This window comes from Chaetodon trifascialis, chromosome 2, assembly GCF_039877785.1.
Source record: "Chaetodon trifascialis isolate fChaTrf1 chromosome 2, fChaTrf1.hap1, whole genome shotgun sequence".
NCBI lineage: Eukaryota > Metazoa > Chordata > Actinopteri > Chaetodontiformes > Chaetodontidae > Chaetodon > Chaetodon trifascialis.
Window position 1 is genome coordinate 10435118 of NC_092057.1, and position 14187 is coordinate 10449304.

Genomic DNA, 14187 nt, shown 5'->3' on the forward strand with positions numbered 1-14187 from the left:
TTATAGACTGTCTTTCTGGTTCAACGTTGACCAACCCTCATATCATAGCAGACAAAGTTTCCTGTGCAATGAGGACTTGCCGCCAACATTTCAGGTTTGCTCACTTTGAGTTTTACCTCCAAATGAAGCAGTTTAGATTAGTTTGTTTTCCAACCTGTCTGAGCGATGTCACCATGTCATCAAGTTTTCATAACCAATAAGACCAAAACTATAAAAATAAGACCAAACTTGTTATAAACCAGAATTATCCTTTAAGCTGGGTGACCTGGGAGGTAGCAGGTACAGAGCTGGGGTTCTGTTGTCAATACCTGGGTGTGTAATTAACACCAGATACCTGATTATTTTTTTTTGTTTTTGCTCTGGGATGGTTTTCCTCCTTTAACAACAGCTACTTTTTCCCCCAGGTAGCTTTTCATTATGTGGAGATCTTAATGAAGCCAGTTAATGATCCTTTGAATAAAGAAATATTCACTTCCTGTCCTGGTCTCTGTGCCACAGAGTCTGTCTGTGTCCCCTGATGCTTTGTGATGGCAATAAACTTTACTAATCAATCTCCTTCTGTTGTCTTGGTGAGTAATCTCTCCGTACCCCAGATATGTCAGGAGGTAACATGAACAAAGTTGAAAATAAAAATGTACAGGCATTCTAGTGAAGGCACGCTCAAATGGACTGTGTGACAGGTGGAAAGGTAAATAAACCTGCTCCTGCCCCTGCAACCCAGGTGAGCTAAGATGGGGGAGGGGTGTGTTACAGTATGTGAGCAACAGGGCAGGTACAACAAGCTATTCGATGCATAGACAGTTCAAATCCACGCCTTAGTGCTGCTGGTTCATGCTGCAGAGTGCACATACCGAGGCTGACTGGAGGGTTTAACGTTGTTCTTTTAGAGCTGTTTTCTTGAAGGTTCAGGACACAGGAACAGGGGACGATTTCTTTTACCAGTCATGAAGTAAGTTCATTTAAGACGTTTTTCTGCTGTCGCTTGGCCAGTTTACAAGGATCATAATATTCAAGAAGTTACTACATGCCCTTGTATTGTTTAACTTGTGGTGAATCACACTTGACAGACGGGTTTTTGTAACTTTATATAGGTAAACTGCCCTTCTGTCGCAATGAGCTCTTCAGTATCTGTTGCTTCATTATAGCTGAGGGTCTAGTCTGAACAGAATGTTTAACAGTCACACAACTTGTCACACTGAAGGTAAAGGAGAGGTCTGTTGCGCGAAGACGCTCAGACAGGATCTGGCATCCATGGAGTCCAGTCTGTCCTACCTGTCTTCACTGAAAGAAGAAGAGCATCCACTTTACATCCAGCCTCATTACAAAGAAACCTATCGTCTGGCTATTTATGCCCTGCTCTGTGGAGGTAAAGAGGCCTACGAGGAGTTTCTCCATTCCGAGCAGATCAGCTACTTTCTGTCAGAGGAGGAGATCCTGTTCATTTTGGAAAATGCAGAGTTATCATTTGTGGAGGATGACTCCGAGCAAAAACAGGTCAAGGACGTGGTCAGTCCCTCCACGTACTTCCCAACTGAGTCGGACGAGGAGGTGCCTGATCTGGACCTGGGCTGGCCCGAGGTCTTGCTGGAGAGCATGGACACAAGCATCAGCATGCTGTTCCACCCACCCAGACAAAACACACCCAGCATCAAAGAAGTGGTTCGCAAACAGATACAGGAGGCGAGGCAGGTGAGAACCAAACAAATACGTGAAAAAATACTCTAGAATCTAGCAGGTGGGTAAATGTTCAGAGATTCATCTTCATTCATCATACTTACAGGTGGAGTAGTACAAGAACAATAGCAGTTAATCTATTGCACAAACACAATGAAAGGTGTTGCTTCACACAGAGGTAATGCACTCATGTTTCTCTGCATACAAAGCACGCTGTGGGCCTAAACTACACTTTACAGGAGAGAGCTCAATACAGAAGTTATTCTGCTTTATGTTTAATGCCGATAAGAAAGTTTGTTATAAAGTTCTTAGCTCTAAATTAAGCTCTAGATTTTCCTCCCCTTCCGCTGTTTGCATGTGCCAAGGTCTCCATCGCTACATGAAACAAGAAAGTCTGAGCTAGCAGCCTACACGCTCGAAACAGCAAGTTTCAGCAAAGCTACAAACGCCACTGACCGTGATTTAAGCAATGCACAGATCAGTGTGGAAGAGCTCCTGTAATACATGTCTATGGTTTTAATAAGTCCACTGAGCTCCTCCAGAGCTTAAGTACAGGCAGACTTCACCTCAAGGGCACCGATGATCAAGTCATGTTTGTCTTTTTTATTAGTAAAAGTTGTATAACATAGTCAACATGCCTTTTACTGTTTTATTTGTTTTCTTTTGGGGGGATTTAGCCATTTTAATGCCAGGGCTCGCCTCTCTATCTGCAAATGCTCCACCAAAAAAGTTACCTCCAACACTATTTTTCAAAGGCACTGTTGCCTGTTTTTATCTGTTTTATTTCCTTGGTTTGTCTGTTAGCAGGATTACGGAAAACCTACTGACTCAACTTTCATGAACCTTGGTGGAAATTAAATAGTGTTTAAAAGTGTTTCCAAATCACTGGGTGGAGACACTAATTCTTTTCACTTTCGTTAACACTGCAGGGGCATTTGGCCATGGTGGAATAAATGAGATACATCTAAATCCGGTAGATGGTAGTAAAATTCAACAGTGACAAAACATAGCTGATTGTAGAAATGCAATAATCCACAACACAATCCACATTCATGGGTTCCAGTAATCCACGGGTGCAGTCAACACATGTAGCTGCTCAAACTCCACACAGAAAGCAGTCGTTATGGAGCACTCGGGGACAGTGGCTTCACTGGAGAAACACAACAATCACAACAACTCTCCTCTCTCAAACGAAGGTGTGGCTATGAATATCTAAATACATACATCATGTAGCTAATTATACTCTTATTCTCGTCCACATGTGAAAATGTCAGCAATAACGGAAAAAAGTTCAAACTTTACACTTCACGAGAACAACCAATAATACTGGCTGTGATGTTTGAGCCTGCAGATTTGCAGATCATAGAAGAGTGGACTATTGGCTTTGGTGGAGGTCTGCGCTCACCAAGCGCACTTGTAGTTTTAAGAAATTTCCTAATTATTTAGAAGAATAGAATTAGAATTTCGGGTTAAAAAAAAAACAAAAAAACTATGTGATCTGGTAATTCCTCTGACACTGATCCATTCAACTGAAACATGCAGAAACAAATCACAAAATCTGGGTCGACACATCTGACTCAATCCTCACGCAAGAGCCTGAACTCATGAGCAGACACGCGTGTTAGTTTACGTGTTACAACACAGCCTGCCTCTCTGTCATAGGTCAGACCTGCTCTGTCCTGCCGCAGCTCATTCATTGTTAAATAATTATAATCTCTTGCTAAACTAGATGTTGATGATTCTGTTATAGGTTTTTAACTGTCAAAACTGTAAAAACAAACCTTACGACAAGATTAAATTAAGCCAATTCGAAAACAGCTTGTTGTGATTCAGTGGCATCGGGTCAAGTATATCAATAACTAAAAGAGAAGGATGCAAACAGTTCTGCCGCCAATACTACTGAATGTGTGCAGGTCCACGCCGTGCAGCACACTGAACATACCTCCTGTAGAAGAAGACAGGAGTTTGCTGGAAGTGACTGTGGAAGTTATTGGATAAAACACAATAATCAGGATTACAAATCAGAAAAGACAAAACAAGTAAAGTTGCTATAACAGTTCATATGTACAATGTTGTATTAGCAACATATTAGCCTCAGACAGCTAAAGCTAGCTTGATTAGCTGATGACAGAGAAAAATGAATGAATAAATTTCAATTCAGTGGGAGCCCAGCTATAATGAAGAGCGTCAGCAGACAAACAAGCTAAACATGGGTGTGTGTGGAGCGGATAAAAGATGAAAGTCAATTTTTGTTTGGTCACAGATTTGAAGAATGACTGGATGCCAGTTAACCAGTAACTGTGCCAGCAGGGGTTACCATAGAAACAGAGGTCCAGGTGAAACCATTAATAACTAATAAAACTTCTTTAGATATTATGATATTATGGTGTTATATCATATACTTGTAGCATATATTATGTTGTACTTTTATTAATAACAAAAAAAGTCAAATTAATTTTAAATACCTAGTTAAAAATAATAATCTATTTTTCAAAGCACATTTCAAAAAAACAATATCACAAAATGCAGCAATAAAACCGTTTGTATGAATCAATTCAAACCAGTGATGGAATTTGAGGTACTTAACTTGAATATTTATGTTGTCTATTCCACCACAAGGAAATTTTACACTTTTTACTCCTTGTATGCCTTAATTGTAATCCCTAAAATTTTGAGGCTTTGTATGGTGGAAACACATTTTTTTTCTTGAATCGTCGTGTTTTCTGAACCGTAATTTTGTTTTGACCCTCAGTGGTTTGGACTGTTTGTCTCCTTTTCCATTATTTTCAATCATCAGTCGATTGATTGAGAGAATAATGAGTCAAAAGAGCTAAAAATGAGCTCCACCTCAACCACCTGCAACAGTAACATCCTGCTTTTACGTGAGTGCATGAGTCATAACAATCTAATTATATCATTAAATAATAGTAGAACAAAGAGGTTTTTTTGCAGTGTAGTAGTATCACTTTTTCTTAAATAAGGGATCTGAACTCACAAGCATAATGTTGATAAACCCTCAATAGACAGCAGATTTTGACAAAATAACGTAAACATTCATCAGCTGTACCAGTGAAACCATAAACAGCAATCAAAATATAGCAGAACAACCAGACGTGAATCCAGCAGCTACTGAAGTTACAACAGTGGTTGTAGTTGCCAGCAGAATATTGACGTGCCAGAAAAACTGAGCTCCTGGGGCGAATTATTCACCATTCCTCTGTGTACAAGAATAGATGGCAAAAGATCTTGCTACAACGTAAAGTATATACAGCTTAACATATAAAGAACACAGTCCCTGCGCACATTTACATTGACAAGATGTTACTTTGCCAACGGTGAAATAGGTTCTAATGGAAAAGGTGAGCATAAAGGTCATGTTTCACTTTCAGACACATGACAATAACCGGCCGGCGTGTCTCAGCTTGACTGTACTCAATGTTCAGATACCAGCTCAATGTCTCCACAACTTAAGCTAATAATTCAGAAATTACAGCAGGGTGTGTGTGTGTGTGTGTGTGTGTGTGTGTGTGTGTGTGTGTGTGTGTGTGTCCACGTACAGGAAATAGACTTTCACTCCACAGATATCCACCATCTGAAAATGACTGATGAAATGTGCACAGTGTAGCAGCATGATGTGCGCTGATCTGTTTATGCATGTACTGCAAACAGTCATAAGTGAAGCAGGTAAAATCCAGTGTGAGCCTTTTTTAGAGTCATAGCATGAATCCTGGATGCTTTCAGACATGATTTCACTCGTGCTGTTTTCCTTTGGAGAACCACCCCGCTTATAATTTGCATTTGCCAAACATCTACCTCATACAACATGCTGCGATGTGTCCTGTTAATTATTAACCTCATAAAGATTTATATCAGGCCTGAAAATGGGGGTTAAACACAGGAAGCATCCCTTTTCTTCAGAGTATTCCCCACTGAAATGTCTTCAGTCATGACATATAAAATCACGATTTTAAATCTTTAAACCTAAAAAAACCTTTAAAAACTTAAGATGTTTTAGTTTTGTTCATGGATCCACATTCATTCCTTCATTCAGTCATTCATTCATTCACAGTGGCGAAAAGTAATTAAGTACATTTACTCAAGTACAGTACTGAAGAAGAAATTCTAGGTACTTGTACTATGCTGGAGTATTTCCATTTTATGCAAGTATATATTTTCTTGGCAAATATTGTATTTTTACTACAATACATTGGGTGATTTTGAATGTTTGTGATAAACCAAAGGGTAAAGTGTTTCTTTAAGGGTTATGGTTCTGAAGACATTTAAAATCCTTGTTGGATTAGCTGGAAAATGTATCTGAATGGAGCTAAAACAGGCTGTTTTTCTGAGCTCATGGAAAGTTGACTTTTTAGAGATACATGCTTCTCACAGGACAGCAATGGGACAATGTAGGAGAACAAACCTGCGGATTTATGAAGGAACTAAATATTATGTTTTAATCCAACAGTCTATCTGTGTTGGTGCAGGAGCACACACACACGCTCAGACCCAATGACCTCTGAAAACACGACTAAAGAACACAATCTCTTTCCACCAGTCATGAAGTTTTTAATTAACAACCTTGCTTTTCTCTTCAGATAAAGACTGCACCAAACTGGAAAAGCCACATATTAACTCCCAGGTGTAGCAGGTTAACCCCTACAGCGAGCATATGATGCACTGCTGTAGCATGAACTAGCCCACAGCACATGAGTTGTTATATGAGCTCAAACGCACACATTAATGCAGCAGTAATTAATCCAAGTGCATCGAATAAAATAGAAAAAGACCAATCTTGGAAGCCATCGGCTATCGTCTGATGATGATTTAGCCTCTGGGGGGCAACAGCCAATGTTTCAGGGTTTCTAGTGTAACCAGTGGACATGTGGGAAACAGATAACAGACATGCAGGCCAAGACTTCCTGTTTGTTTACAGTCGACAGCAACTCGGCATTTCGGCCAATCTGTATAAACAGATATCTGCATGATTTCAGATCAATTTAAAAAAAGATCAATCGTCAACAGATGATGGCTGATGGCGTCCAAGACTTCATTTCAGCTGATGTGATCTGCTTCTCTTGCTCTCCACACCAGCTGTTTACCCGCATGCAACCAAACTACTTACTACGTACTTTACCTTACATTTTACAGATAATGATTCTATACTTAAATAAGGTTTCAAATGCAAGACGTTTTTACTTGTAGTGGTGTATTTTCATGGCATGGTATTAGTACTTTCACTAAGTAAAGGATCTGAACACTTCTTCTACCACTATTCATTCATTCATTCATTCATTCATTCATTCATTCATTCATTCATTCATTCACACTGTCACGGTCAGCCTGTCTTCTCCAGGAGGACATAACAGTGAATGACAGTATTCTGATGAGGATTCTGTCAAGTCAGGAAGACTTTTCTTTTACAATTTCAAGATGCTTTTTACTTGGTGGAACTTTTGTATAAACATTCTCATTTAAGTGCCTTTAAGAGTCATTACTTTGAGCCCTCAGACATCCTCAGTCTGAATAAATATTGTTTTTTCTGTATTCAAAGTATCTTCAAATGTTTAATATGTCTCCAGGTTATTGCCATAGCGATGGATGTCTTCACTGACGTCGACATTTTCAAAGAGATCGTCACTGCCACGATGAGGGGAGTGGCAGTCTATATCCTTTTGGATGATTCCCACTTCAAGAGCTTCCTCACCATGTCGCACAGGATGGGCGTCAATATCCAAGACCTCAAGGTGAGAAATAATCACCACCATCAAGCACAATGTTCGATGCACTAATGTCAAATGAAAATGTTTTTGAATACGGGGAGAATAAGACCTAATTTTTCTTTTTCGGGGTTTGAGAACATAATGATCATTTGTTGAGAATGCAGACAAACGTGTACTTACATTAGTTCACTCAGACTACTACTATGCCCCATTTACTTAATCCTTCATCTGTTTTCATGACACAATATTTTATTTTCCAGCATTAGATGCAGGGAAGTGAAATATACACTGACTTTGTTTGAATTTGTTTTAATTCTGTATTTCTGCACCTTAATGGCCCCCACCCATCACATTCCACCCAGCGGTTTCAATGTCCAACTACTTTCTGTTCCTAGTAGCACTTTGTCCACAAGGATTCATGTAATTTTCATGCATGGAAGACATATGTACTGTATGTTTGTTTCAAGGTTCAAAATTGGCTAAAATCAGGCAAGGATGTACTCAGGACTGTGATGTTGGACATATCTTGCAACTTCAGTGAGTGGACATCTTTGGGTCTTAGACGCTTAAAATGTTAGCATCTTAAGTTGTTATTAAACCAGACAGACACAGGCGTTGTATCACCTTAGAATAAAGAATTCATTTAAAAGCCTTGAAAACACTTTAGTCTACTCTTAAGGTTCTGGTGCTGTTTTTAAATGCACTCTGTGGGCTTCTTGTCCATTATTAGGACTATTGGTCATTGTTCTTATGAATGGCTTCCAATGTGGTTTGTTCTCATGCATTCTCACGTTCTCAACAAGATGCACAGAAAGACATAAAGTGCTGCACAGACAGGAATACAACTTACAACAACTTCTTAAATATGATGTGATATGGACCTTTCCTAACATTGAGGGGAAAGCTACACATCTTTCCACTCCTTCAACTGTATGTTTGTCACTTTGTATTCCACTGATGTTTCCTGCCAGAGGAAGTTTGGCCTGTGGCATGACCTTTCGTCTATTGGCAGCAGCGTTCAGTGGATTAAGTCTGACATTTGCTCCACACCCTCGTGAAAATGCTGTCATTTACCAGCATTCCCCTGCTGCGTTTCTACCTGTCATTATCATACGAGACAACTGCAGCGACCGTAGGACTGATCTGTTAGCATGGCTGGATTTTCCTGTTGAGCAGTATCAGGACGACGTTTCAACAGTCCAAACAAGAAGACGTCACAGCGAACACAGTGCCGGCTTTGTGATCTTTGTGCAAATTGCTTAGCCAGTAGCCACATCAAAATACCAGCCTCAGAGAAACTGATACACAGGTTCAGTCTTGTAGAGTATCACGAAGGGTGTGTGTGCTTGTCTGTATGTGTGTGTGTTAGTAACGGAAATGGAAAAATCTACTGCTCTGCTCATTTAATTTCCACTTATGAAATCAAATCTGGTCCGGGGGGCATGGCCACCCAGATACAATCACTGGCCTTGCAAAAGTAATTTAATTTAAGTTTAAGTAAAAATACATTTAGTGTAAAAAAGGCACAATGAACAAACAATTACTCAGTTAAATAATGACAGAAAAATTCTTTCTTTCCCTGGCTGAAGTCGCTCTAACCTGGTGCCTCTTTTTTTGGTTTCTCCATCAGAACCTCCGTGTTCGGACAGTCCAGGGCCAGCAGTACCGGTGTCAGTCTGGAGTGAAGTTCAATGGAGATCTGGCTCAAAAATTCATTCTGGTGGACTGCCGAACAGTGTTGTACGGAACATACAGGTGACCCTCTAACAATTAAACCAAGATATTCAATCCACCTGGTGCCTCTTATTGTTCTGCACTTTTTTTAACTAAAAATGGGTCAACTGAGATGAAACCAGAAATACAGCACACTGTATGTCTACACCAGACAACTTCTTGTCTGGGTAAGGAAAAGTGTTTTTTAATGCAAGTTGTAAATGCACACAGAAGGCATTGTGATCGAAATGCAGCCAGACCACATTTTAGGCTTGCATCATGATCGGATCTCAGCCAGGTGTAAATATGCACAGAATAACCAGTCGTAAGAAAAAAAAATGTGTCTAGCCACTCGTTAGCTCTAGTAATCCTGGCAAAAGGACAAGTGGTGGCTGAGCAGTAGCAAGTCCTGGACACACCTAAAAGTGATTTAGGTGAATGACGCACATACATTTCATTTCATTTGTCCAACAGTCCTGCTGAACTAATTTTCATATCAAAATGACCAAAATATCAAGCAGGCAGCAAGAAAACAAGACCCAAATGTAAGAACAGTTTAGTGATTTATTGGAAAAATGTTAATACATAAGCTTACAGGGAAGGTAACAAGACTCAAGAGGTTAACTCGGGGCAGGCAGGTACAGGTACAAAGTTTGAGTTCAGGTTCAGGGCCAGCTGGCTGAAAAGCAAAGGCAAGAAACAACACTGACAATCTGGCAACTGGTATATATAGTGACAGGATGTCTAAGGGAATGAGACACAGGTAAGCAGGTGATTATGGGAATCAGGTGATGAGGAATGATGTCCGAGGAGTGGGAGCGTGGCTAAAGGAGGGAAAAGAAAGGTGGAATAAAAAAACAACTGGGGCAGCTGTCATCCAATACAAAGGCTCTGGGTCAGATGTCATTAACCAGATGGTAAATGTAGATACAGATCACATGTTAAATCAGATGAGTTCAAGTGACAAACAGTGTGCATCATTTCTGGTTTCTTCTTTGTTCCCAGATTACAAAGGGAACATTGATTTGTGACGTTAGTGAAGAGTCTGGCTGTAACTGAAAGCCTTTCTCACATCAGTCTTCATTAGTAAGAAGAAAATTATTCACAATGTTTGACAGTTGTAGTTTTTAAGACCTGGTTTATATCTAAAACACATCTACAATTCAGATAATAAAGACTTGCATCAGTTATTTATGATGTGGAAAATCTATGTACCATAATCATCCTTGCTGGCTCTCTGACGACTGTGTTGCCATGTCTTTTGCAGCTACACGTGGTCATTTGAAAAGATCAACCTCAGCATGGTCCTGGTGATCACAGGTCAGCTGGTTTGCTCTTATGACGAGGAGTTTCGAAGGCTGTTCGCTCGCTCCACGGTTCCTCCAATTCAGTCCAGGGAGAGGGCATCTGTCCAGAACCTGAGAGACCTGCAGAGCCCAAACTCCAGCCACCTTTCCCTGCATCAGATTCACATGAGATCCAGAGAGATTCACGGCCTGAGAGGTGCTCAGGACGACAGGTTTAACAATTCCGGCATGTTGACCAGGGGGCTGAGCATGCAGGACAGGCTGCATCAGTCTCACTGTTCTGATATGGGGAATCTGATGCGGGGACACAGTTATGGTGGAGAACTGCAGAAGTTAAGTTCCCTGACTCGGCTGAGGATGGGGACAAAGGACATTGGAGCCTCTCTTACTCCTGAAAGGACTGGATCTAATCTGAGAGGGACTGGCGACTCACTATCAAACAGGCTGTCCCAGCAGCACCTTAGGCACCAAACTCTCTACGGAGCAGACCAGAATCTGATACCATTCAACTCTGAATCATCACTCCACAGGTGGAAAATGGAAACATATCTTAGCATGCCTCTAGATGCATCATGTGATGTGACATCCCCAGTAATATCTCCATATAGCAGTCTCACAGGATTAAACGAGCAGCAGTCACAGATGATTCACAGCAGGTCGAGGGACATTAAGTCCAGGATGGAAGAAATGAGGCAAAAGAGGCTCAGTCTGCAGGATTTCACCAATCTCAGGCAAAGCCAAGAGTCACTGAGGTCTGCGTATGTGACAGAAAGACCTAGCTTTATGTCTTCATTAAGAGGTCTGGACAAGAGTGTGGCAGAGTTACAGCCAAATACACAAAACGGTTACAGCCTGGAAACAGCCAACCACAAACACAGTGACCCAAATAAAGAAGGAATTCTGACTGATGGCCACCGCTCTGCCTCTCACTATGATGTCAAAATGATGGCAGAACGAAAGACAACGCACAACTGGCATGAGCCTATTTCCAGGACAACCTCAGCTGGTGATTTAAATATGAGACTAAACGATCCGTCGCTCAAGCTCCCTCATTTGCAGTCCAGTGGTCTCAGTATCCAGCAGTCAAGACCAATGGAGTCTTTGATTGAAATCCCTGAAGAGAAAGAGGGTTCAAACACACGAGTCAGCACTTCGGACTTCACTGTATTCAAAGATGGAAATGAGGAGATTCACAGAGATGACAGAGTTGTTTTAAAGGAGAACTGGAGATTACCTGCAGAATCACAGCATCAGGATCATACCAGAGGAAGCCATGCTTCTATCGGTAACATTGCCAACAGCTCAGGCTCACCTGTTCCAGGAGGACAGAAATCAATACTGAATGAGACACAAACTCTCCCAAACACTTCTATGGGAACTCAGCATGCAGTAGATGATAATAGTCATACAGAAAAAGGGCAAACACAGTGCGAGGAACCAAGCCTACAAAGGAAAAATTCCATGAGAATGAAAGTATATTCGCTGCTTACATCAGATGACAAGAAAGCATCCAAAAAAGAGGAGAAATCAGTCCAAAGAAGGTCCTCACTGAAATCCACGAATCCTTCAGGATTCTTCACAGACCATTCACAGGCATCTGTGACAGACCAACCAACAGAGACAGACAAGCCAAAATCTCCATTCCTGAGATTATCTAGTCAGCGTTCAAGCAAAAAGAAGGCAAACCTTCCAGCAGATCAGGACCGAGGCTCAGGAGGCACTCTGAACGAAGAGGGACCGACTGTCTATCAAAGACAGAAAGTCTACAGTCGATTTGAATATTTTTTGAACACTGATAATATTCCCAAAGACAAAGGCTCTTCACTAAACAAGCCTCACTCTGGCTATCCAATGCATCAGACACAAAGTGGTACTGAAAACAAACTGGGAAGATTCATGCAGCGAGTAGGGAATCTTATAGGCAAGAACAAGTAGGGTTACAGGAAGAGAAGAAGGCCACACCCAGCAATGAAGGCAAAGTTAGTGCTTCTGTTGTTTATTCATTGATTGGCTCTTTCTAGTCACCACTGCAGTACACTACATTTTTCCTTTAATGGGTTTGATAATGTGCCTAAGATCAGGGAATAGATTTACCACTGATGCCAAAACACAAGATGTAATATATCAGGTACTAACTAAATCAGTGTCCATCTACCCTGAATTGGATGTCACATGAAAGCAGGGTTGATGTGAAAACACCAGCAAGTCGTTAACCAATGAAGTTAAAGCAGAGTCGATGTAACAGTAATGCTTGTAGACAGGGCGAAATATTTTGTCAAGTAGGTTTAATTGTAAAAATGTTTACTTAAAATACATGTGTGTATATATTAAATGTGTTTGTTTCTTTTGAAAGTTTGATTAAAAGCCCAGTGTGTAAGATTTGGGGGGATCTATTGGCAGATTATAGATACAGCTGTGTTTTCATTGGTGTATAATCACCTGAAAGTAAGAATTGTAGTGCTTCATTACCTTAGAATGAGCTCTACATCTGCAGAGGAAGCAGCTCCTCTTCCACAGAGTTCGTCCTGTTGCACCGTCACATTTCTACAGTAGCCCAGAACAGACAAGGGGTGAGGGATTGCAATCTGCAACCTCACCACTAGATGCCACTAAATCCTACACACTGGTCTTTTAAAGGTATAGTGTGTAAGATATGGCCAGGATTTTAGTGCTACTACTTGATTTTGTACATTTTCCCTGTGTTTTTGTTGTGATAATTGTGACATTTATGGCTCATGCTCATGGTATGTGTGGCTGCAATACAGACATCCAGATGTGTAATAAATAAAACAAACCACACAGTAAAATCACGTCAAATAATGTAGCCTAGAAACCTAGATTTCAGTGGTATCTGATGAAGAAGTCAGACTTCTTAATGACTTTAAAGATATCATTAGACAAGAAAACTGTGATTATGCAGAGGAACTTGGACATTGCTTCTGGAAAGAGACCTGCTGTAAAATATCTAAATGTACTTTTTTAATGCAGGTAGCAGCACTAGCAAAATGTCTTTTGTAAATTGGGGCAACTGACAGTTTTTCTGTCAATTCTTGTTGTGAAAACAGTCACATGTGAAAATGTGGATTGTTAAATGCAACGCTTAGAGGGTTGGGGAGATATTCAGTGTAAATGTAAGCATACAATGTTCATATATGAAAACTTGTTTCTCTAGAGCACTTGCGTCTTGTGTCGTTTGTCTTTTTTGTGGAGAGACGGAAGGTTTAGCTGAAAAACTCTCTGATTCTGAGGTCATAGATGAAGTACCTCTACAGGAAAGCAACTTAAAGTCAGTAGCCACACTAGTGGCCCCAAGAGGTTGTAATGTTTACTACACACCAGAAAACAAAAATTACTGACAAGAATAAAAATGGAAAGATAATTCTTAGCATTAGGATTCCAGCATATTTTATCTTCTGTGACACAATTAGCCAGTGAGTAGGACAATACCACTTCCTTTTTTTATTGCACTGGTTAATGATGCATTTCTTATAAACTTGTATGTTCACACTTGCAAAAGAACAGCTGTGTCAGTATTGTTCTTGATAGTAATTGTAAAAAATGCACACACAAAACTGCACAAGACTGTTGTGTACATTGAGGGTGTCCTCATAGCTTTATTTTGAAATGACTCGGAAAAATATCTACAATCTGTATAATAATAATAATAAGGTGTCAGTAATATATAGAATAAAAAGCTTTTCATTCAAGCTGTTTTTCATGCTTTTATTTGTGTAGCAGGAGGAAGTGTGTTCCCCATAAAACAAGGAGGAATT

At 40.4% G+C, this 14187-nt stretch overlaps 1 protein-coding gene across 1 annotated transcript; it reads left to right on the forward strand.

Moving 5' to 3' along the window:
- Nucleotides 1-1213: 1213 nt before the first annotated feature.
- LOC139345893 (protein FAM83B-like) lies at nt 1214-12395 on the forward strand. The gene is made up of 4 exons (XM_070984774.1): nt 1214-1689; nt 7254-7418; nt 9025-9149; nt 10375-12395. The coding sequence occupies exons 1-4, from the start codon at nt 1252-1254 to the stop codon at nt 12347-12349; spliced, it is 2703 nt and encodes a 900-aa protein (XP_070840875.1). The 5' UTR covers nt 1214-1251; the 3' UTR covers nt 12350-12395.
- Nucleotides 12396-14187: the final 1792 nt, after the last annotated feature.